At 35.6% G+C, this 25,123-nt stretch overlaps 5 protein-coding genes across 8 annotated transcripts; 1 reads left to right on the top strand and 4 right to left on the bottom strand.

Moving 5' to 3' along the window:
• Window positions 1–563: 563 nt before the first annotated feature.
• On the bottom strand, window positions 564–4,007 carry LOC111805220 (casein kinase 1-like protein 3). 3 transcript variants are annotated; one of them, XR_002816628.2, is made up of 16 exons: window positions 3,825–4,007; window positions 3,661–3,701; window positions 3,374–3,443; window positions 3,073–3,221; window positions 2,843–2,938; window positions 2,652–2,722; window positions 2,500–2,561; window positions 2,355–2,418; window positions 2,191–2,275; window positions 1,980–2,106; window positions 1,803–1,885; window positions 1,632–1,692; window positions 1,410–1,543; window positions 1,118–1,305; window positions 872–1,012; window positions 564–782 (listed from the first exon to the last, which is right to left on the bottom strand). XR_002816628.2 is itself a non-coding variant. In XM_023690166.2 (15 exons), exons 1-14 carry the CDS (start codon window positions 3,898–3,900, stop codon window positions 1,126–1,128), a joined length of 1,299 nt encoding a protein of 432 aa, XP_023545934.1. In that variant the 5' UTR covers window positions 3,901–4,007; the 3' UTR covers window positions 564–1,018; window positions 1,118–1,125. The 3 variants fall into 3 exon arrangements, 2 of the variants coding, with proteins under 2 accessions (XP_023545934.1, XP_023545933.1); XM_023690166.2 differs by having other exon boundaries at window positions 564–1,018; XM_023690165.2 differs by having other exon boundaries at window positions 564–1,012.
• Window positions 4,008–5,118: 1,111 nt separating this feature from the next.
• On the bottom strand, window positions 5,119–7,569 carry LOC111804843 (aldehyde oxidase GLOX1-like). The gene is made up of 3 exons (XM_087128171.1): window positions 6,948–7,569; window positions 6,339–6,863; window positions 5,119–6,223 (listed from the first exon to the last, which is right to left on the bottom strand). The coding sequence occupies exons 1-3, from the start codon at window positions 7,464–7,466 to the stop codon at window positions 5,411–5,413; spliced, it is 1,857 nt and encodes a 618-aa protein (XP_086984297.1). The 5' UTR covers window positions 7,467–7,569; the 3' UTR covers window positions 5,119–5,410.
• Window positions 7,570–9,757: 2,188 nt separating this feature from the next.
• On the bottom strand, window positions 9,758–11,461 carry LOC111786046 (protein SPEAR1-like). The gene is made up of 5 exons (XM_087128613.1): window positions 11,085–11,461; window positions 10,931–10,999; window positions 10,536–10,600; window positions 10,322–10,406; window positions 9,758–10,159 (listed from the first exon to the last, which is right to left on the bottom strand). The coding sequence occupies exons 1-5, from the start codon at window positions 11,328–11,330 to the stop codon at window positions 10,070–10,072; spliced, it is 555 nt and encodes a 184-aa protein (XP_086984739.1). The 5' UTR covers window positions 11,331–11,461; the 3' UTR covers window positions 9,758–10,069.
• Window positions 11,462–15,596: 4,135 nt separating this feature from the next.
• On the bottom strand, window positions 15,597–18,713 carry LOC111786047 (S-adenosyl-L-methionine-dependent methyltransferases superfamily protein). The gene is made up of 9 exons (XM_023666402.2): window positions 18,540–18,713; window positions 18,384–18,440; window positions 18,008–18,105; window positions 17,755–17,824; window positions 17,621–17,669; window positions 17,181–17,269; window positions 17,043–17,090; window positions 16,038–16,097; window positions 15,597–15,894 (listed from the first exon to the last, which is right to left on the bottom strand). Exons 1-9 carry the CDS (start codon window positions 18,597–18,599, stop codon window positions 15,784–15,786), a joined length of 642 nt encoding a protein of 213 aa, XP_023522170.2. The 5' UTR covers window positions 18,600–18,713; the 3' UTR covers window positions 15,597–15,783.
• A 1,003-nt stretch (window positions 18,714–19,716) lies between these two features.
• On the top strand, window positions 19,717–24,943 carry LOC111805085 (rac-like GTP-binding protein ARAC7). 2 transcript variants are annotated; one of them, XM_023689968.2, is made up of 8 exons: window positions 19,717–20,086; window positions 21,809–21,896; window positions 21,984–22,093; window positions 23,076–23,139; window positions 23,212–23,276; window positions 23,380–23,445; window positions 24,516–24,622; window positions 24,727–24,943. In XM_023689968.2, the coding sequence occupies exons 1-8, from the start codon at window positions 19,985–19,987 to the stop codon at window positions 24,755–24,757; spliced, it is 633 nt and encodes a 210-aa protein (XP_023545736.2). In that variant the 5' UTR covers window positions 19,717–19,984; the 3' UTR covers window positions 24,758–24,943. The 2 variants fall into 2 exon arrangements, with proteins under 2 accessions (XP_023545736.2, XP_023545734.2); XM_023689966.2 differs by having other exon boundaries at window positions 19,718–20,086; window positions 24,724–24,943.
• Window positions 24,944–25,123: the final 180 nt, after the last annotated feature.

Raw genomic sequence — 25,123 nt, 5'->3', positions numbered from 1 at the left:
GAATGTATGCATGTTAGACCTTTTATAAAATGGTTAAAGCAAACAAAAATGAGTAGTCATAACCCTAAGAATAGAGAAATGGACAAAGCATCGAGTTTATCTTAGCATCAAAAGTTAAATATAGATGAAAAACGATGACCCGAAAAAGTGGGGGGGAAAATTAAGCAAAAGGTTTAGGTCTTTAATGCAAATAAAAGACATGAAAAATAGAGTTCGAAAATGGAAAACAAACAGGGAAGGAACGTAAATAAACCAAGGCAAAAGTCCATTTTAGCATCTGTTCAGATAACTCCTTCAAACGTCCAACTAACATCTTCAACCCTGCAAAGAAGCAGAAGCCCTGAAATACTCTGTACATGTCAGTTTAGTAAATTTTTGTTTTGGCAGAAAAGTTAATATCTGTACATGTCCAGAACCTAGTAACTAATTGTAAGAACTAATACTTAGATCCTAATCAGCAGTACTCAATTAAGTTCCATCACAAAAGCCATAGTAGCATGCATCATGTATAAGATCAATTTAGTTTCATGCTCTAGTCTAAAAGTATGCGAAAGCATTTAACATTGCACTCACAATAATAAGAGAGGTATTATTGGGCAATATGAACAAGTACTATCATCCATATTGCCTTACAAAAGGAATCTTAAAAGTGTAGTAACAAAAATGGTTAAAAGCACGAAATTCTTTCACACCAGTAATGTTACATAGAACCATAGGTACAAGATTTGCTGTGATTCACTTCTATTTACACAGCAGAAGGCATGCTTCCGAAAGTTGGTATTCTGTAACCACCAAAGCATTTTAGCCACCTTTCCAAGAAAGAAAAAAGAAAAAAAAGAATAACATGAGCTGCAATAGTTGAGGGACTAACACAGTCATTAAATGAGCAAGCATGTTGCAGCTTCTGCCAATAAATCACCAGAATCTCTTCGATTACATTGCAAAAGAGATAACATCAAATCATCACAATTTTCAGCTTCATAGATGCAGTTTAGAATAGTCCTGGCCACATCTGTTACTAAATCATGATGTGTAAATGGTTAGAGAAAATTCAAACAAGTTCAAGCAACAGAAGGTAAAATCCAGACAGCACCAAGAAAATGTACTGAGGGCTTACCGTTTTGATTACTTTGCAGATGAAATTCTCTGTAATGATGAAATCCAGCTACTTGAGGGGCCAATCCTGTGACCATTTCCATGTACACGGTTTGGAGATTCAGTCGACTGCAACGGTTTAGCAGAATTTCCTATTGAGCTACCAGCAGGTGTAAATGATGAAGTGGCCATGCGAGAATCATTTAGAACCTACATTATTAATATAGACAACCAGTAAGCCATTATAACACTAAATAACAAACAAGGGAAAATGCAAAATATATAGTAAGGTATGCCATAAGAAGACCATTTACATTCATGTCAAGAGCATTATCCGAACTCAAATTCTTTGGAGTTGGTTGTTTAAAATGCAGTCGCACTGCAGGGCTTGAAACATTGTCAGGTCTAACACGATCTGTAACCTCTGCCGAATGAGTATTAAACCCACCTGAATAATAAAATATTAAGGAAGTCACTCACTTTAAACAATGCAATGGTAAATTTAACACTGAGTACGCATCAAACAGAAACCCAACCTTGACGATTTTCCCCTTCCATAGGGGTTGCATGATGATTATGTGTACCAGCAAGAACCGGCTGAAGTAAGAGGCAATATACCATACTTAGAATCACAAGTCCGTTCGCTCCAATTTCTGCTGATAAAATCATTACATAAAGACAAATGCTAACCAGGGAAAGATACTTACAGAGACTCGTGGCTGAGTTCTGTTCTTCTGTGACTGCTGGTACTTTATGATTGTCCAGTTAAAAACATAATCAAATTCGTATTCTGCAAAAAAACAAATACTTAGGCATCCTGAAAGTACATAGGTCTCATTCAAATAGGAATGCTGTAGAACAAGTTTTATACAAAACATCACTACCTTCACGAGCAAATAAGTCACGGAACAATCGCTTTAAGAACCCATAATCAGGTCGCTGATCAAATGTCAGAGAGTGGCAGTAATGGAAGTATGAAGCAAACTCCACTGGATGAGACTTGCATAGGACCTTTGAGAATGATAATAAAAATAGATGCATAAGCTCACGAATGTATACACATAGCCATGACCCTAGAGATCTGGTTAAACATACCTCGATAGGAGTAGATAACTTCTTCTCACATATTTTATCATATTTTTGCTTCTTTGTGGCAGCTTTCAATCCTTGCCATGGAAGGCTATAATGAAAATTTTAGTTATTAATAGAAAATGAAAATAATAATAATAGTAATAAAAACAGTGAGGACAATGGTTTACCTTCCTCTCAAAAAGTAGAGAAGCACATATCCAAGAGACTCCAAATCATCCCGCCGACTTTGCTCTAGAAGAAGACAGCAGTGAAGATAGATGAGATGAGAGTCACAATTCAATGCCAAGTAGTAAACTCATGTGTCTGACTTACCGATACCAAGATGAGTATTGCAACTAGCATAACGAGCTGTCCCTGTTAAGTTTTTATTCTCCCTATTTTTATAAACAAAGGAATATCAGAAATGACTATTTGAGCATGAGTAAGAAACTTAAAAGAAGTTTCAAAAGTAATTGAAGGGATACCTGTAGGGGATATGTCGGTTGGTAGTTGCATCTCGATATCTTTTTGCTAATCCAAAATCTATTATGTAAACCTATAACAGAATCGAGGCAAGATAAGAATCCATACACAACCAAGAAAGAGAAGTTAGCAAGAACAACTTGAAGTGATTTATCAATAATAAGAACAGTCAACTTAGAAACAGAACTATCACCTGATTTGCTTTGCGTCCAAGGCCCATAAGGAAGTTATCCGGCTTAATGTCTCTATGCAGAAATCCTTTGGAATGTACGTACTCTATTCTTGTGATCTTTGACAGAAAGAAGAAAATGAATGAAACAAGAAGCTACTAGTCACGAAAGAGAAGAGACCTCAAAGCATTTAACACTTGCAGATAAACACGAACATCCAAGACGAGAAACAGAAGGAGGAAGTGATGCATACCATTTGATCAGCCAACATCAAGACTGTCTTCAGCGAGAACTTCCTCCCACAATATACAAAGAGATCTTCGAGACTTGGTCCCAACAAATCAAGGACAAGCGCATTCTCCTCCCCGTCTATACCAGACCATTTAGTAGCAGGAATACCACCTGAGTTAAGACGAAAACAACAATCAGCTAACAGCAACTTCAACCAATGATAATCATCCACCGCAAGAAGTTCCCTCAAAGCTGGTATCGTCCTTCAACACAAGCATTGAACTACACACAACATGAAAATTATATCAAAATCGCCTACGTACTTCCTCCTTGAAGAATATTATACAATTTAGCCTCATAAAGCAGTTGCGGATGCTTCGTTTTATTGTTTTCCTGACAAAGAAAACCAAACACATCAGTAAACACCGCGAAAAAAGCCGAAGCTCTCGTCTCCATTTCACCGACCAAATTTCCACGCACGGAAACATCAACTAAGATGCATCCAAGAAAGTATCCACAAAATACAGAAACAATCGAACAAAATAACGAGGCAAACTTCGGCAACCACAACACAAACCACAGAGAAACTAATCAATCGTTCAGAACTTACTATTTTCACAGCGACGATTTCGAACGTCTCAATATGAGTAGCTGAATCAACACAACAAACAAAAACACAGAGAAGAAATCACAATAAATCTCAGTAGTAAACAAAAAACTTCATACAAAAACACTAGGCTAAAAATTCGAACACATCGGCTCCATACAACTCACCGAGATAGATTTCCCCGAACGATCCGCTACCGATCTTGCGGCCAAGCTTGTACTTGCCGCCGATTACGCGCTCCATATCGAAAGATCAAGTGGATCGGAATTCCGAAGATCGGTCAGAGCATGAACACAACGAGGGTTTCGAAGGTTTAGAAGATCAAATCCGCAAACAAAATTCAAAAAAAAGATATATATATATATATATATATATTAATAAATATATATTTATAGATATATAAAAATACGAATAAATAATTGTGTATAGAGAGAGAAGAAACGAAAGCCACAAAAACGAAGACGAGGACCAGCAGCCAAAGGCCAGGGGTAGTCTTTTTCCAATTCTACCTTGGACTCCATTGGATAAACTTGAAAGGTCTAGGGGTACTTTCGGAATTTCATCCTACGTGGATTTATTGACCTGTCCACTATTTGATTCTGAATTCAATATTATATTTAATATTTTTATCGTGTTGGCTTTTTTAATATATATATATATATTTTTTTTTTTTTTTTTTTTTTTTTTAATATATTCTATTTTGGCTGCTCTGTGTTTTGGCGCTATTATAACTATGCAATTCCCGGCTTCTTCGCATGTCTCCGTCTCTTTACATTAAAGTATATTTTACTAATTTTTTATTCGTTAAATTAAATTAAATAATTCTTTTAGTATATATATATATATATATATATATATTGTCTTTGAAATAATCCGATTTTTCTTATTTTATGATTTTAAATAATATAAAAGATAATAATATATTCAAAAAATTTAGAACGTATTTTTCTAAAAATTGATTGGGTATAGCTAAGGTTCATGGGCCCAAGCGGATGGCCCAATCAAATTGGCCCATCACGTGGCACTCTAACCTAATAAAATGGATCTATGTGGACCTTTAGATCAGAATTAGATCTGGTATGGATCGTACATGTACAGTAGTTAGAGTCAGCGTCTCTCTTAGGGTTTTCTCATCTGGGATCCTTGGGGAAGAGGATCAAGTTGGCCCTTCAAACAGCTTGATGAGGAAAATCTATAGACCAACCCCATCGTCTCCACCTCGTAGGAATTACGAAATCACCCCAAGGACGCCTTCAGTACCGAGGGGTCGCGGACCGACCATAGAACCGTTGAGCAGTAAGGGTCGGAGAAGGGCAGTCAGGGGTCGCGGACCGACCATAGAACCGTTGAGCAGTAAGGGTCGGAGAAGGGCAGTCACTCATTCTTAAAACTAGCGTTCTTAAGACCAAAGAGGCGGGCGTTATTTAATTGGAGGACTAAAATAAAATGCAATTAGAAATAAATAAGGAAGGCATTAATGTATTTTTTACTAAAATTAAATTATAACTAATTGGAGGACCAAAGTGCAATTAAAATTCCTTACAAAGGATTACATATATATTTTTGAAACAAAATTGCAACCTCCCACTCAAAAAAAAAAAAAAAAAAAAAAAAAAAAAAAAAAAAAAAAAAAAAGACAGCCATAGTAAATAATTTAAATTATTTAAAATAAAATCGGTGGAGGAAAAATAGACACAGAAGGAATTTAATTTAATTTGATAAATCAAATTAAATCAAATTAAATCGCTCTTAATCACTTAATCTGAATCCAAGTTCCCACACTCGGAATTCCACGATAAACCACAAACAGCATATAAAATCCAGGCGGCGCAATGATTCCAGATGGCGGCGCCACCACCGTCGCGCTATAAGTCCCGGCGCCGGTCGCCGCCACTTGCTTATTCGCCAACACAACAAGCCTCTGACCCATGGAATATCCGTGCGTCGTGAACGGCGGCGGATAAATGGTAACTCTAATGTCATTTTTCTGATCAAATTGGCCCTCAATTAACAAATTGAATTTCACGACGAAATCTTTTCCATATTGCCAGGGCAGCACCAATTCCTCCGCCAGGATGGCCGGGCGGTATGCGACGTACATTGGATCAAGGTACGGCGGAGAGAATTTCTCGACCCTTAATTCCGTCGGGTATTTGACAGCTTGGAATAGGTAGCCGGCGTTGGTGTTGCTGCCGGCGACGAGGATTTGGCCGTCGGGGAGAACGGCGGAGGAGGAGTGGTACATTCTGGGGATTCTGGTGGGGACTAGTTGTTTGAATCGTTGACCTTGTGGTTTGTCTGGGGAGTAGAGAATGGGCGAGTAATTAGGGCTTTCGGCGAAATTCCACGCCGCTGTACCAGTGGTAGCGCCGTTGAGAAGCAAAAGATCGCCGGTTGGGAGAATTAATAAGTCGCCCATTACTCTTGGAGATGGCATTTGTTCCTTCCTCCAAACGTCTTTGGGATTTGTGATCTCTAGACGAGCGCAATCTATCAATGCTGGCATGAAGTTCCCCTTCTCCGCCAACCGGTATGATTCCGGTTTAGCTCCGCCGCATATAATCACCTAAGCAAAACCATCCAAGTTTGTCATTTAAAAAATTCTCCCCGCTCTCTCATTCGTTGTTTTTTTAACCTATTATTAACAATACTTTTTTGAGTTCACTAATAGTTTAACATACCTCCGCTGGAATTGACCCTGGATTCACGAGTGGAAGCTTGAGAGGGAGGAGCGCCGACATTGCCGACGCGGGGTAGTTTCGTGAACCGCCTTCCAAAACCGGATACTCGTGAAGGACGGTATGAGTCTTAGGATCAAACAAGATTGAACGGCTATTGGCGAAGATGAAGACATTGCCATCAGTTGAAAGATAAACAAACGGGTAAAGATTATTCTCATCCAAATCAGTTGTTTCATCAAGGAATGGTAATTTGATAGCTCTTGGATTGGATTTTCCTTCCGCCGGAACAAATTCAACGCTGTAAGATCTCCGGCCACCGACCAATAAGAAACCACCGTCCGACATTGTGATCTGAGTCGAATACCACCGTGGACGAGCCAATGCCATCGGATAATCCTTAAAATCACAAGTCTCGCACGGACTAATGTATCGGACGGTTTTGGTTCCATCCCTCCAGCCGCCCGTGTTCACCAATCTTCCTTCGACGTCGAGCCCTCCCGACGAGCACCATGGATCCGTAGCCATCTATCATTAATCATTAACCGTTAACACATAGACGTAATTAAATTTATCTTAACCTATTAGCGGATTGAGTACGATGTTACGAACCGTGAGTGGTCTAACATTGCCCGTTTCGATATCGTACTCGACCCCATGAGCCCAACAATCTTCCATCGCAGCGCCTTGATCGGTCGTATACGGAAAACATTTGCCACCGGGCAACTTGATTTGTGAAATGTGAAATGCAGCTGCATCAAACATGATCATCTTATTATTTGGCAACAAATTCATGTGCATAGCCGAGACCGTGGAGTTTCTAGAGACCAACTTCCACATCCCTATATTACTCGTCTCGAAAAAGCGCGCTCCCGACCCATCCACCGGTCGAGGACCGGCTTTAAACGTAATGCCCGTTAGGTTCTTGGTCGGAGTGGGTGCATCTTTCTTACCGGCGTCATTGGTTCCGGTGGAAGGGTTAGCCAATATCTCTTTCAAGCCGGGGGCGAGGGAGTTAGGGCTGGAGCCATAGGCCCCGCCAACGGTGTTGAAAGCGGCGGGGACAAGGTCGAAGAAGAGGACGAGGAGGAGAAGGAGGAGAAGGGAAGCTGCCTTGAGAAAGGCCGCCATTGAAGTTATGAGTGACCTTGTTCTTCAATGGCAGCGTTGTGTTTATAATAACACAAATGCCTTCTTTATTCGTGTGTCTCTCAGCTATTGTTTCCCTCTCTAATGCATTTTATGGCTCAAAGAAATCAGTTAAGGGATCATTAAAATAGCTTCTATGGTTCCTTGTTTGAAGGCAAAACTCAACTTAAAATTTACTAATTCTAGCTAATTAATTAAAGGGAAATTAAATATTATAATTATTTTTGGGTTAATTTTTTAAAAAGTTAAATTACAAATTTACCCCTACTACTATTAAAAGTCACCATCAAATTTGTTTAAAAATGATAGAGCCGAGATTATTACGTCATAAAAATTTATTAAATTTTTCAAATTTTTTAAAAATATAATTAAAGGGAAATTAAATATTATAATTATTTTTGGGTTAATACAAAGGTTTTTAAAAAGTTAAATTACAAATTTACCCCCTACTACTATTAAAAGTCACCATCAAATTTGTTTAAAAATGATAGAGCAGAGATTATTACGTCATAAGAATTTATTAAATTTTTCAAATTTTTTAAAAATATAATTAAAGGGAAATTAAATATTATAATTATTTTTGGGTTAATACAAAGGTTTTTAAAAAGTTAAATTACAAATTTACCCCTACTACTATTAAAAGTCACCCAAATTTGTTTAAAAATGATAGAGGTTAGATTATTACATCATAAAAATTTATTAATTTTTTCAAATTTTTTAAAAATATATAACATCTTAATAAATTCAATTATATTTTATGAGCAAAAATATAATATAAATTATACCCACGTGTATATATATATATATATTTTAATATATTTGCTCAACTTTCTTCCTTATATGAACATCTCTAAAATAAACTAATTTTCTCAATTATTTATATATTTTAAATGAGTAATTTCTATTTTCTAATATAATTTTAATAAAAAATATAAAATATTCTAATAAATTCACTAATATTTTATGAGCAAAAATATAATATAAATTATACCTATATATATATATAATATATATATTAACATATTTGTTCAACTTTCTTCCGAACATCACTAAAATAAATTAATTTTCTCAATTATTTATATATTTTAAATGAGTAATTTCTATTTTTAATATAATTTTAATAAAAAAAGTATAAAATATTCTAATAAATTCACTAATATTTTATGAGCAAGAATATAATATAAATTATACCCACATATATATATATTAACATATTTGCTCAACTTTATTCGAACATCTTGAAAATAAACTAATTTTATCAATTGTTTATATATTTTAAATGAGTAATTTCTATTTTTTAATATAATTTAATAAAAAAAATATAAAATATTATAATAAATTTACTAATATTTCATAAACAAAAATATATATAATGTTCGGTCTCCCCGATTCATTCTTAGTTTAAATGGTTAAATGAACATCTCTAAGATAAACTATATAATAGTCGATATATATATATATTTATTTATTATTATTATTATTATTTTTAAAGCTTAGTGTCAAATCAGTTTCCCCACTAATACAAAAATAGTGGCATTGGTTTTTCAATCACTTTCACATAAATGTTTCAATTTCCATTCAAAGCACCTTCTTCATTTCTTTTCACTCTCATTCCAATCACTAACCGCTTTTTGGACATATAAAACTTGGATAATATTCTCATGAACGTTTAAACAAAACGTTCTATAAGACTGATTTTGTTCGTTTTAGGAAATAAATTCATGTCGACTGTTTTTAGATCCGTATTTCTTCGGTTCATTACATAACTGCGATATTCGAAAATTTCTTACTATATCATCAGTGAAAAACGTGTTTAGAAATAAAATATTAGGGGTTTGCAGAGATTGAGTCTCATGGGGATCTGCTCCGAACAAAACGGAGATTGAGGGAGGAGACGAGGCGAAATTACATTCTCGTCCACGTCCCCAACCCGACCTCGCCCCAATCTTTGTCCCACCCTGCAAAAATGAACGTAGAATTTGGCGAAAAATAACAAATTTAAATTACTTTTTTTTTTTTTTTTAATAAAGTTTCAACTGTTGAATAAAAGAAAAGAATGCTCAAAACCAATGAATCAGATAAAGTTGATGTATTTTTCTTCTTTTTCTTTATTTTTTTTTCACTTTAATTTCTTATTAATTAAGAGAATAAAAAAAAAAAAAAAAAATCAAAATAGTGTAACTGTTTGATTGCTATATGTGTAGACCTGAAAGGAAGCAATAAAGTCCTTGTCTTCACTTTCACAATTTATAAAGAAATATATTGGACTTGTGCATGCATGCAATATTTATATATATTTATATAAATATAAAAATAATAATTACAAATAACACCCTATAATTTTCCAATTTTACAAACCACGCCCTTGTATTTCTTTTTTTCCCCAATAGTTTCAAACTTCTCAAAAACAACCCTACACTTTTATCAAAATTTACCTTTTTTAAGTGCGGTATCCAACTAAAGAGCTGTTTGAATCCATTACGAGTTAATTATATGACGGTTTCGTGAAAGCTTGTATGCTCATACTCCTAGTAAGTTGTTGGTCGGGATCGTGGAACTGTTGTTCGAGAATTCGGCCGGTTCTATTAAATTGACAATCTCAGCTCCAAATCTAGTTCACTCGATTCAGAATTCTTGCTGCTTAATCCCATTGAATCACTCCCGTATTTTGAATCCTGCATTTTCCAACATTATTACTCTATAATTATTTTACATTTAATTAATTGAAATTAGCATAATTATGAAAATCTAAAGATTTTATTAGATTTTTTCATATAAATTTGTGGAAAAATACATTAAAATTAAGTTAATTTAAAGAGAAATATATATTAACTGACCTGTAAATGAGTATTGAAAAGGTGTCCGGTCATGTTTGGTTGACCGAAATGTTGGGTCTCCAAGAATGTATGAGTTGGGTCCCATCTAAATTATCACAAATTAATAAATAATTAAAAAATTAGCAATTAATAGTAAATTAAATATCTAAATTTTACAAATAATAATAATAATAATAATAATGTAATTATGATGGATAAATAAATCTTACGTTACCTTAGAGAAGTTGTTGGCTGAAAATCACCATATCCGAAGCTTCCTCTTTCATGTTCTCCCATTCCCTGGGAATCCATTTAAAGTAAAAATAAACAAATAAAATTATAATTAAAAATAAAAATAAAAATAAAAATTTATTCAATAATTATCAAATAAATTATATCCATTTTTTTAATGATTAATGTGATTTATTTAAAGAAAATGTTCCATTTTTTTTTATTTTTGAGATAATAAATTAAATATTATCTGCTAGTATGAATTTATACACAGATTTACCAATTAAACGTTTTTATTTATTCGCGAGTTCATAATTCAAATATTCGTCGGTAATAAAATATTTTTATTTCTATGAAATTCTAGAGAGAGAAGGAGTTTAGAGAGAGAGAGAGAGATACCATAAAGGTTTGGTAGAAGCCATAGGAAGGAGATGAAGACGACGCCGTTTCAATTCTCATGTCATCGCTCTACATGAACACAAAAGAAACCCTAAATCATAAGAATAAATATTATTTTTAATTTCACTTCTTAGAGAGAGAGGGAGAGATTTACGGCGGAGAGATTTGGATACGGGTGGCCGTAAGCCGCACAACCCATTTCGCCATGCAATCTGATCTTCTCCAACTGAGCAACTCCCAACCCTCTCTGCGGCTGCTTCGGCTTCTCTCCGCCGCCGCCTCCCTTCCTCCCTCTCCTCACCACCGTCGCCACCGCCGCCGCGGACGACGGCGACCCACTTCTCCTCTTATCAATATTATTATTCCCCATATTCATCTCCCCAAAATAGCCACTCCCCATAAGAGAGAGAAACAAAAAGGTAGAGAGAGAAAGTGGAAGCGTTGTTCGCCGGGCGGCAATCTGAGAAACCAGAGATCTCCAAAGCCCTCTTTTTAAGCTCTTTTTCACAGTCCCAACAATTATTGCACCGCTGGATCAGATTGTCTCTACGATTTCTATGTTATTTATACTTAGATTTTATGCTCTTTTATTTTTTTATTTATTATATAATATTACCAATCATAAATGTTTTTTTTTTTTAATTTTATTTTAGTCGTTAAAAATTTAAATATTTAATCTACCATAATATAATTATCCATTTTTCACCATTATAATATAAAATAAAATTATTTAAATTTATATCTTATACAATGACAACTTTCAAACACTTACACCCGATCATAAAATTGCCTGTTGAACTTTTGATGGCACGTTGCTCCAATCTATTAAGCAGTAGCCATGGTGTGGTGACACAGTTCTTAGCTCCGAACAACAAATTATCCTTTTTTTTCCGGTATTTTAAAATTATAACATTATTATTTGAAAATAGATAATTGTAAATTATAAAACTTCAATTAAAAAAATCCCTTTCACACCTCTTTTTTTTTTTTAAATATAATATTTGAGATGTAAAAAAAGAATTTCATTTTTAATTATAAAATAAATATTATTTTATATTTTCTGTTTCTTATTATTGAAAAGTCTGAATAGATTAATTGTGAAGAGAGATTATATTAAAATAATAATTCAAATAAAAATATTATAAGATTAAATCGTGATTCATATGACTTTTTTTAATTATATATTATGTAAACATTATGATTGGCGAAGAAGACCAAAGTTATTCAAAATTTAAAAATTTTTTTAAAAAAAATAAAAAATAGGAAAATTATTCAAATTTCACGCGCGCGTTTGCGTGTCCAACTCTTACTTTGACTTTATATATGGGAATTTACGTTTTAATTTGTATAGGTAGACGCCTATAATTAGGGTTTATTGGAGTTCACAAGAAATAAAATATATTTAAAATATAATATTAATTTCGTGGCTCTGGTCACGTTCCAAAGTAGATAAAATATTAATTATCATCTAAAATATCGATAATTTAATTAATTATTTTTTAATAATTGAACTAAACAATGTGAAAACGTCATCTAAATTATTGAAATTTTATTCTTACCTAAAATTTAAAGGACTCGTACAAAGATGTTCATAGGGTGAGATGGGGATCGAGAAGTCTTTTCCGTTCTCATCCTGCATTCTATTTCAAAGAATTTATTTTTATTTAGACCTAAAATTTATATAGAGATGTCCACCGAACGAGATGGGGACCAAGAAGCCTTTTCCATTCTCGTCCAGTATTCTATTTCAAAGATTTATTTATTTATTTATTTATTTTGGTGCTGAATTTTCTCCGAGAATAAATCTAATAATATTTCATAAACAAAAAATATATTATAATTTTTAATAAATGTTCAATATTGCATCCATAGAGCGAGGCAGCTTAGGGCGAGAATATAATCTTTGTTCTTGGGGTCGTTTAGTTAACGAAAATAAAATATCTCCTTACTCTCTCTCGTTCTTCGTCCCGCTCAGAGTGGCCCTTGCAAGGCACCAACCTCTTGAATTAAACGATAACCATTTTCTTTTAATGTTTCGAGTATTTTTGAATTATTATATTTAAATATGAATATAGTTCGACTAGTGTTAAGATCGCTTAACACCGATGAAGAAAATGCAAGGAGAATATTGGCTAAAGGTTTAATGACTTCAGTCATGTATAGTAAGGGAGAATATCAATATAAACCTTTAGCCAATATTCTCCTTGTATTTTCTCCATCCTGTTCTTTGTGTTCATCTAGATCGAGTGTGTGCGTTGTTCAGCGATCCTAACAACTGGTATCAGAGCTAGGTGAAATTTACCACGATCTGTGAAGATGGAAAGTTCAAATATTGGAATTGAGAAGTTCGATGGACAGATTGAAGATTATTTGTACTAGAAAGATCTTCACGAACCCCTGTTGGGGGTGAAGCCGGATACCATGACCACGGAACAGTGGAAGCTCAAGGATCGACAAGCTTTAGAGTTGATCCGGTTGATGCTATCCAAAAATGTGGCGTTCAACATCATCAAGGAGAAGACAATGTCAGATTTGTTGAAGGCGCTATCGAATATGTACGAAAAATCATAAGCTATGAATAAGGTGTATTTGATGCGAAGATTGTTCAATCTACAGATGTTTGAAGGTGGATCGGTTGTTGATCATATAAATGAATTCAATATGATCGTAAGTCAACTGAGTTCGGTGGAAATTCCTACTGTACATGCCAAAGTTCTCCTTGCATTTTCTCTATCTTGTGCGTTGTTAAGCAATCCTAAACAACTAGTTCAAATATATACCGTCGATTAAGAATACCAATATATATATATTATTAAGCTGTGCTCGGTTATATATATATATATACGCGTAAAAGATTTATTTATTTATTTTCAAAAATTGAATTAAGATTTACAACTAAATTCAAAAACTTATTTTAAGAGTTATTGAAAAATAAATAATTGAAAAATAATTATTAATTAAAATATGGGTAAGCATGTGTGGAAAGCAAAGCAACTAATTTAATATAAGATTTTTATTCCCTTAAAAGAACAATTATTTTCATCGTGTTTGTGGTTTGGTGAATCATGTGGCTACAATGAACTCTCCATTTTAATGCCAAACCGATATGGATATTTGTAGATAGCTAACTCGAGCATAGGTCAATAGATAAAAATAGCATTATTATTTTAAAGGTCGATAATTTGATCTTTCACTCACTAGATGTGTACACGAGTTAGATTGGAATCGTTGGTGGCCCAAGCAACCCAACCCAGGGTTGGGGTGTCGGGTTAATTTTTATTTTAAATTATTTTAAAAAAATCTATTGGTCTGTATTGCATTAATAACTAAAATCTCATAAAACTCAAATATCAAACATTCACAAGTTATAATGCATCAGTATCCACGGTTACAAACGTCAAATATTTTTAAATTTTTATAATATCTTAAAGTAGGATAGGGATGAGCTGTAACTCTATTTTTCGAGTTGGTTGGGTTGACCCGATAAAAAAAATGTCAACCTAAAAACCGACCCAAATTTTCATATGTGCTTTTGGTTCAGTTATGTATGACTTATTTACTCTAGCATCACATTAACGGGAGAGACCAAATATATGAAGTCAGCGTCGTAGCAAACTAAATCCTGATATTATTAGAGCCATAAGTTCGTCGTTTATCGTCGACCCGTTAATGATGGCTCAACTGACTTAAAGTTATAATTACGATGAATTTGTCGTTTTCTCACGAAAATAGAACTCATTTCTTTCCTCTCTTCTTGTAAGTTTGTGTGTGTCATGATCTTTCGACTCCCAAACCAACTAAATATTCAATGCACCTTTGTTTAGATAAGAGATTCTCCTAAAGAAGTTCTTCTTGTTTCCTATATGCACTTCGATTAATAATAATCGAACACGATAATTAATGTTTGAAAGTGATTTTGAAAATAGTTCTTCCTTGTCTCATTAGCATGTGACTAATCTTACTTTTTCGCCCATGAAAAGTATGTTTAACTAATTAAATATTAATAAACTTTTTATTTAATTATTAACAATAGTCTGTTTTTGAAAGAATCCCGAAGATCAATCTTGTTTATATTACATCAACCACTAAGAAGAAACTTATCTCGAGCTCGTTCAATTTTTGAGTAAGTGTGCATCGTATTATATATGTTATAGATTTTTATGTAACTATGATACCAAAATTATTCTACTAAATAAGATCATATCAAGTGTAACACAAATATAGGTGTTCGTATGACCGGATAACTGGACCAATCTAGATTATCTAAACCAAATCATAAAAATTCAAGGTTGAATGGTTCGAAACTGGAGAATGACATCACATAATTCAATTATGAAATAATTAATTTATTAGTTTTAAATCATAATTGAACCCATAATTTATTGACATAAAGTTTGAATGAATCCAATGAACATGCTTCTGCCACCCAACAAAGTAGACTTCAAGTCTTTTTAGCAATTTTAAATAAATGTGTTCATATGTAGTCTGTTCTTTTTTTATGATTGTGCTTTTTACACGTTTCAAATGTTGCTTTCTTCTTTGTTTTTTTCTTCTTATTTTAAAAAAAAAAAGTTAATAAAATCCTAATTTTCGTCCAAAATTCTAATAGATTCGTATTTTAATAGTAGTCTTTGAACGTTTAAGACATGACAAAATTACGACTCTCTCGAAGAAATTGGGATACTTACGAAACAAAGAACGAACGTTTAGCAAACATCAAAGAAATATATGAACATTCTACAGAAAGATGGTGGGAGCTGTTTGATGCTTCTCATCTTGTCTATTACGAAAATGGAAATTTGATGTGATCACGTTACTCACGTCGGAGAAATGGCATGAACGGTAGGTCTGTCCTAAACACCATTTTCTCGGGGGCTTCTTGGCACGAATCGCCAAAGGTCCACGGCAATGTCGACCTCTTTTCTCTTGTGAAATTTGTAAAGTTGGGGCACGTCGTATCGAAGCTAAGAGAAAGAAAGGAACAAATGGCTAGATTAGAACTAGGGGTTGATTTGACTTATTATAATTGAATCATATAATAACATGAATAGCCTGCTGCAAGAAGGAAGCATAAATATCATTGGAACCCTAACAAGCAGTTACCGACCTCGCATAAAACCTCAGCACTTTGGGCACCGTAATCCCGCAAAGCTGCACGTTTTATATGCTGTTGCAATGAAATTAAAAATTATTATAAACAAAAAGAAGAAGAAGAAGAAAAGACTTCAGAACTATAAGAGGTTAGCACTTCGTTCTATTGTTTGGAAGAACATTCAAATAAACCAGGCCTTTCTAGATTGACTAGCTAACTGCCTTGTGAGATCCCACATCGATTGGAGAGAGGAACGAGGATCAGCAAGGACGCTGGACCCCAAAGGGGTGGATTGTGAGATCTCACATCGGTTGGAGAGGGGAATGAAACATTTTTTATAAGGGTGTGGAAACCTTTCCCCAGTAGACGCGTTTTAAAAACCTTGAGGGGAAGCCCGAAAGGGAAAGCCCAAAGAGAACAATATCTCTTAGTGGTGGACTTGGGTTGTTACATAGCTCCTCATTATTTGACAGAGACGTTGCTAAAAGAAGGCTAACACGAGCAATCTAGATGCACGAGCAATCTAGATGCAGAGGGTGATTGGTTAAGGGAAAAGACGGTATCAAAACTAAGCTACAGATGTAGAAGTTTACACTTCCTATCCAATTCCTACAATATAGTAAAATGAAAAACGTAGAGAGGAATCCTCAAATTGGAAAAACGGAAATGTTATATAAAGTGAGCTGCACAAATACCCTTTTCAAGGTTAACGAAGCAGTTAATAGTTGCTCCAATGTATTCATCCCACAACATTAGTTGTAACAACCCAAGCCCACCGCTAGCAAATATTATCCTCTTTGGTCTTTCCCTTCTAAGCTTCCCCTCATGGTTTGTAAAACGTGTTTGCTAGGGAAATGTTTCCACACTCTTATAAAGAATGTTTCGTTCTCCTCCCCAACCAACGTGGGATCTCACATTAGTAACCATGCAATGAACCGAACTAACAAGATAACACCAACCCCAACCAAGTGGCAGTGTGTACAGTTCTAACTGGCATTGAGTTTGAACAGGTAAACTTACATCTCTTGTTGAGGTCTTGTGCAAAGAATAAACTGCTTTGGATGCAAGCTGAAAAGAAATTTCAAAGAATATGAGTCAATGAGAAATGATGTACATATGTACTCGAGCATCTTAGTCGGATACCCGAACTGTAATTACCTTCAAAGCTGCAGAAAGGAATTCCATATCAGCACCCTTTCGCCGTGTTCCGAATGGTGGATTCATTACAATGGTATCAAAAACCTGGCCTGACCGTATACCAAATGTGTTAAATGTAGTAACAAACAAGAAGCTCGAAGAAGAATACACGACACACCAATAGCCATTATAATGTTACCGCTCAATTCTATCAAACTAAGCCAGAAAAACTTTCACACACACACACACACACACACACACACACAGAGTTGTTCTCAATGAATTCAAAGAAAAACATCACTTCGTTGAATCATAACAGAGACAGAATACATTTTTCATCAAGACATACTTTTTAAAAAACTAGAACAAATTGTACTACACGTTATAGTTTACAAGCATGCACGACCCCGATGAGAGTGGGAAGATAGAAAGTTCGCAAGCACGGTATTCCAGTTCGTTACCTCTCAATACCAAGTTCTTTACATCACACTGAACCAAGTCCATTTCCAACTGCAATTTTCAACAGATCAACTAAAATAACAAGAGCAATGAAGACGATACTCCGGCATTCATACATAAAATGAAAATATAGAACCTCAAGATACTCTGCATTTGAAGATGCTATTTCAAGAGATTCAGGATCAATGTCAATTCCTGTAACATGCCTGTCCAAGAATTGTAAGACTGGAAGCATTGCATATGTTTCGAATCAAATATATGCCGAATAAAAACATTTTATCCCCTTCCCTTATAATCAGAAATGGATTGATAACTTTCAACTGAAACACTAAGAGACTAATAAACCAAGAGGAAATAGAACAGAGGAACAAGGGAAAGATGGCACTAACTCTGCACCCAGCAGCGCAGCTGCAGCCCCTAATGTACCACAGCCACAACCCAAATCAGCTACTATCTTGCCACTAACATCTCCAAAAGAATTCTCTGCCTGGTAAAGTTTCAAATAAATTATGATTGCATAAAACGAACAAGCAAAAAACGTAGAAACTTATAGTTTCATCACTACATCTGAACCTGCAAATGGATATAAATTTGAACTTCACTGTGTTATAATGAATCGTTAAAGATACTATACGACAGAAACATATAATCCTTTGTAGTAAACAATTTGATTTTGGATTGAATCACTCAGTTCCTTTAAGAATCAAAGAATTCGAGCATAAGCAAAGAGGAGAAAGATGAACGCAGAAGACGGAAGAGAAATACAGTGTACAACATGCGAGAAGCAATGTGAGGTCCAGTTGGGTACTGCTCGAGCTCCACCTGCAACAGGAACGAATTTTCTCGAGTCTGTTGATTCAAAAATTGCCGAAACCGGGAAGGAGATGAAGAAATGAACGAAAACCGCAGACGAAATCAAACCTTTGGATTGGAGAACTGTAGAATTTCACCGAGGAAGGACTCTAACTGCTTGAGCTTCATCCTTGTTTGGAGAGAATCTTGATGAATCCGTTCCTTGATAACCCTAATTTAGCCGATTAACCTTTCTGAAAAAAGGCGAGGATATCCTGTTCCAGTTGACAAGTCATCTTTGATTCTACTCGATCTTCGTTAGTAAAAGTTAGGTTTTTTTTTTATTTTTTATTTTTTATTTTTATAAATAAATAAATAAAAATATTTCTAAATTACTAAAAAAGTTAATTCATTATTTATTTTAAAAATACCTTTAAAGCATTAAAATTTCAAATATATCTTGAAATTAAAAAAAAAAATTCAAATATTTTTTTAAAAGTTAAAAAAATATTATTGAAATTTTAAAGGTATCATTAATTCCGTGAATATATGGATTGAAACCGTCTATAAATACCTCATACATAAAAAATTTAGATGAAAATTATTAATATTTTATTTTAAAAATACCATTAAACTTCAATATAACTTAAAAAAAAAATTTCAAAATATTTATGTTTGAATTTTCAAAACTTTTATTAAAAATTAAAAATACTTTTACTATTAGTATCACATTTTTTAGAATACTCGTGAACTTTTAAAAGTAACATTAAAAAGCTTGAAAATAATTTATGAGGTGTCTATAGACGGTTTTTGTTCATATATTAATAGTAATAATTTTTAATTTTTTTTTATAAATTAAAAAATATTAATGCTATTTTTAAATTTTATGAATATTTTTGTTTAAGAGGGTATTTTTCAACTTTTTAAAAAATTAAAAAATTAAAAACGTTTTTTTTTATCCAAAAACCCATAGTAAAATTATTTTTAAATTTAAAGTTATTATTAAAATTTTAAAAAATGTAAGAATAATTAAAAAAAAAAACATCAAAATTTAAGGATGTTTTCATTAATTTAGCATAATTTAAAAGAATCGACATGTCGGTCTACGGTCACATTTATTCAAATTCTCGAGGGAAGAGAATGATTTGACAGCTTTACCGCCCTCTTAATGCAAATCGCAAACTAATAATATTTGGAAATTCAAATTTTATATTATATACTATTTTATTCCTTTTTTTTTTTTTAAATATTAAATATTTTACAAAATCCAAAGCCCTTGGCTTCCGAGGTGATAAACATGGGCATTGAAGAGGTGGAATTGTGTGGTTGGAGGCCATTAATGGCCGCAGTGACAACAAGCAGAGGGTCCCATCTCAGCCATTTCAGGTACCATTCCAGAGAGAGAAACAGTCTCGTTTCGCGTTTCGCGCATTTCAAAACCTTTGCCTCTGAGATTTGAATGTTACGATTAAAACCCTCTTTTAACCATTTCCGCCATTCTTACACTTCCATTCCGATTCTCTTTACTTTCCCCAATCTGTTCTTCTTTGGAGGATTTTGAGGTCTTATTTTGGATGATGAGCGCTTCCAAGTTCATTAAATGCGTCACTGTTGGAGATGGAGCTGTTGGGAAGACCTGTATGCTTATTTGTTACACCAGCAATAAGTTCCCCACTGTGAGCCTTCTTGAGCCTTCTTTTTCAGATCATTTAATGCTTAATCTGTTGGATTATGTGTTTATTTTCTCTCATTTTGTGTTCAAATTTGAGCCGCAAGAATGTTAGTGCGTTCTATGTTAGATGAAAGTCCCACGTCGACTAATTTAAGAAATGTTTATAGGTTTATAATCAAGGAATACTCTCTCCGTTGGTTTGAGGCCGATCATTTAGTGCTTAATCTGTCCAATTATGAGTTTATTTTCTCTCACTTTGTGTTCAAATTTGAGCGGCAAGAATGTGAATGTTAATGCGTGCTATGTTGGATGAAAGTCCCACCTTGGCTAATTAGGTAGGGAATGATTATAGGTTTATAATCAAGGAATACTCACTCCATTAGTTTGAGGCCGATCATTGAGTGCTTAATCTGTCGGATTATGAGTTTATTTTCTGTCATTTTGTGTTCAAACGTGATCTGCAAGAATGTTAGTGCGTAACACTAAGCTTGAGTAGCTGAATATGAGCTGCCAGTTCATAGACTCTAAGTTTTTTACCCATTTTCTCTTCATTTCATTTGTTTGAACTTCTGCTGCAAGTCTAAATTTGGGTACTTCATAATGGAGTTCTCTTTCTCCATTGATGATTTTTTCTAGTACTCTTCTTAAATATGAGCTGCAAGTACATAAACACGAGACCATAGGACGGTCGGAGACGGTTGGAGGGGAGAATGAAGCATTTCTTATAAGGATGTGGAAACCTCTCTCAAACAGATGCACTTAAAAACTGTGAGGCAGATGACGATACATACCGAGGCAAAGTGGAAAATATCTACTAGTGGTGGCTTTAGATTGTTACAAATAGTATTAGAGCTAGACATCAAGCAGGGTGTTAGGGAGGATGTTGGGCCTCCAAGAGTGGTGGATTGTGAGATTCCATATGGGTTGGAGAGGAGAATGAAACATTCCTTATATGGATGTGGAAACCTCTCCCTAATAGACGAGTTTTAAAACTGTGAGGCTGACGACGATACGTAACTAGTTAAAGTGGACAATATCTACTAGAAGTGGCCTTAGAATGTTACAAATAGTATCAGATCCAGACACAGAGCGATTTATCAGTGAGGACGCTGGACCCCAAAGGGGTAGATTGTGAGATCCCACATCAGTTGGAGAGGAGAACGAAACTTTCCTCATATGGGTGTGGAAACCTCTCCTTAATAGGCGCATTTTGAAACCGTGAGGCTAAGGGTGATACGTAACGGGCCAAAACAGACAATATCTACTAGCGGTGGTCTGAGATTGTTATAAATGGTATCAGGGCCAGACACTGAGCGGTGTGTCAACGAGGACGTTGGCCCACAAGGGGGTGGATTATGAGATCCCACATCAGCAGGAGGGGAGAACGAAACATTCCCTATAAGGGTGTGGAAACCTCTCCCTAACAAATGCGTTTTAAAACCGTGAGGCTGATAGCGATACGTAACGGGCCAAAACGGACGCTATCTACTAGCGGTAGCCTTAGACTGTCACAAATGGTATCAGAGCCAGACACTAAGCAGTGTGTCGGCGAGGACGTTGGGTCCCAATGGGATGGCTCGTGAGATCTCACGTCAATTAGGGTGGGAACTAAACCTTCCTTGTAACTATAAGCAAATATAAGCTGCAAGTACATAATATTAAGTTTGAGCAGTTGAAACTGGAGCTTTGTCTCTCAACATTGGTGGTTTTGTTTTATATTTGGCAGGATTACATTCCCACAGTGTTTGACAATTTCAGTGCCAATGTGTCTGTGGATGGGAACATTGTGAATTTGGGGTTATGGGACACCGCAGGTACAATATGGTCTCCTTGAATAACAAGAAGAAGGCCTTTCTTTCTCATTCAGTGATTATCTTTACTGTTTGTTCTTTGTTTTGTAGGTCAGGAAGATTATAGCAGGCTAAGGCCTTTGAGTTACAGAGGTGCAGATGTGTTTGTCCTAGCTTTCTCATTAATTAGTAGAGCCAGCTATGAAAATATCCTCAAGAAGGTACTCATTTCATATAGGAAGCCAATCTGTTCTTCTAGATCACAAGAAGCATAGTCCTACTCCGATTAGTGCCTCGCACGGTCTGGTGACTGGCTCTAATACTATTTGTAACGGCCCAAGCCTACCGCTAGCGGATATTGTCTTCTTTGGGAGGTTACAAATGGTATCAGAGCTAGTCACCAGATGGTGCGAGTCACTGGTTGGAGTAGGACTAGACCCTCCCCATAGTAGACGCGTTTTAAAACCTTGAGGGGAAGCCTGAGAGAGAAAACCCAAACTTTCATCGAGCTATGAAGATAATTATGTTTTTAGTGATGGTGGGTCCATCAACCAATCTGTTCTTCAGGATGTGACACTAAGCGTAGCCCTACTTCGACTAGTGTCTTGCACCGTCCGGTGACTGACTCTAATACCATTTGTAACAGCCCAAGTCCACTGTTAGCAGATAATGTATTTCTTTGGGCTGTTACAAATGGTATCAGAGCCAGTCACCGAACTGTGAGAGGCACGGATTGGAGTAGGGTTAGACCCTCTCCATAGTAGACGCGTTCTAAAACCTTGATGAGAAGGTCGGAAGGGTAAACCCAAACTTTCATCAAGCTATGAAGATAATTACGCTATTAGTGATGGTGGGTCCATCAACCAATGTATTCTTCAGGATGACAAGAAGTGTAGTCCTACTCTGATTAGTGTCTCGCACCGTTCGGTGACTAGCTCTAATACCATTTAACAGCCCAAGTTCACCGCTAGCAGATATTGTTCTCTTTGGGCTGTTACAAATGGTATCAAAGTCAGTCACCGGAAGGTGCGAAACACTGATCGGAATAAGGCTAGACCCTTTCCATAGTAGACGCATTTTAAAACCTTGAGGGAAAACCCAAAAAGGATAATATCTTAGCGTTACTTGAGAAACAAAGTACTTTATTGGTTTGTTTGATTCTACCGTAGTTTTTAACTATATTGCTTTATTTTGATTTCACAGTGGATGCCTGAACTGCGAAGATTTGCACCGAACATCCCGATCATTCTAGTTGGAACAAAGCTCGGTAGGCAGACGAAAGTCGTTCATCGATCATTTTGATGATACGTGTCGTTTTATTAATGTCCATTTTGTTTAGATCTCCGTGAGGACCGACGATATGCTAACGAACAAACGGGGTATGATATCATTACATCTTCTCAGGTTGGGTTCCTCAATTCTTGGTTCTTTTTTTGTTTTCCAATGTGAAATGTAATGTTTGTAGAAAGTGAAGCTCAACTTCTGTGAACTTAACATCATGATGCAGGGTGAGGAGCTGAGAAAACAAATTGGTGCTTCAGCTTACATTGAATGCAGTTCTAAGACACAACAGGTAGACCACATAGAAAGATGTTCCAATTTTTGTCGAGACTTTAGTGCTTATCTCACTGCACCCTTATAAGGAACGCTTTATTTCTCTTTCCAATCGATGTGGCATCTCACCATCCATCCCCTGCAGGACCATCGTCCTTACTTTTGGGCTTCCCCTAAAGGTTTCATTCCTCTTTCTAATCGATGTGGGATCTCACAATCCACCCCCTACAAGACTAGTGTCCTCGCTTTTGGGCTTCCCCATGAGGTTTCATTTCTCTTTCCAACCGCATAATCCACCCCCTGTAGGACCAGCATCCTCGCTTCTGGACTTTTCCTTGAGGTTTCATTTCTCTTTCCAACTAATGTGAGATCTCACAATCCATCCCTACGGGACTAGGGCTTTCCCTCAAGGTTTCATTCCTCTTTCCAGTTGATGTGGAATCTCACAATCTACCCCTCCGTGGGACCAGCATCCTCACTTCTGGGCTTCCCCTCGAGGTTTTAAAACACGTATGTTAGGGAGAGCTTTCCATACCCTTATAAGGAATGTTACATGCCCCTCTCCAACCTATGTTTGATCTAACAATCCCCCCCTCCCCCCCTCCCCTCCCCCTCTTGAGGGCCAGCGTCCTTCTTGGCACACCGTCCAGTGTCTAGCTCTGATATCATTTGTAATAGTCCATTGTTCTTTTTTAGCTTTCCCTTCTAAGCTTCCTCTCAGAGTTTAAAACGTGTCTACTAGGAAGAGGTTTCCACATCTTTATAAGAAATGTTACGTGTCCCTCTCAAACCAATGTTTGATCTAACAATCCCCCCCTGCCCCTTCTTGAGGGCCGGCGTCCTTCCTGGCACACCGTTCAGTGTCTAGCTCTGATACCATTTGTAACCGTCCAAGCCTGCTGCTAGCAAATATTGTCCTTTTTTAGCTCTCTTCTGAGCTTCCTCTTAGAGTTTTAATACGTGTCTACTAGGAAGAGGTTTCCACACCCTTATGAGGAATGCATCGTTCTCCTTTTCAACCGACGTGAAAGGGACCATGCCCTTTAATGAACAATATATCTAACTGGAGCTTTGTGATTGATTCTTTAGAATGTCAAAGCTGTATTTGATACAGCCATTAAAGTTGTTCTGCAACCTCCAAGGAGAAGGGAACTCCCAAAGAAGAAAACGCGCCGAGGATCAGGCTGCTCGTTCACGTAAGTAGCCCGACCCCGACCCCCAACCCCCCTCCCCATCTCTTTCATACTCACTGTTACAAAATTAAGTAAACTTGTTCTTGGTACATACGAAACCATAGCAGGAGCATCATTTGTGGAGGCTGTGCTGCCTAGAACACGTCGCGCGGTTCGGTTCGATACAGGTCTAGCTCACCCCAACAGCTGATCACACCTCTCTATGTATTTGTTAACTTGAAAATTGGAGGGAATTGTTCATTCTCTCAAGAACTTATGGTATATATTGTAGCCTTCTTGCTGTTATGGTTCCAACTGATTTGAATGCAATGCAAAATTTTGAAAGTTTAAATGATTTAAGAGTAATATGATAATTTTTTAAAAAAATATGAGTATTTTTTAAATAGATTAGGTTGTTCACGAGTATTTTTTTATAATTAATTAGTTAAAATAATATTTCGATTCTTAGACTTAGGTTTTATCTCATACCTTTAAGTTGTCCAGCTTTAGTTTTATGTACTTTCC

Source organism: Cucurbita pepo, chromosome 11 (genome assembly GCF_057944985.1).
Source record: "Cucurbita pepo subsp. pepo isolate OVF chromosome 11, ASM5794498v1, whole genome shotgun sequence".
Lineage (NCBI taxonomy): Eukaryota > Viridiplantae > Streptophyta > Magnoliopsida > Cucurbitales > Cucurbitaceae > Cucurbita > Cucurbita pepo.
This window is presented reverse-complemented; position numbering and strand designations above follow the sequence as displayed.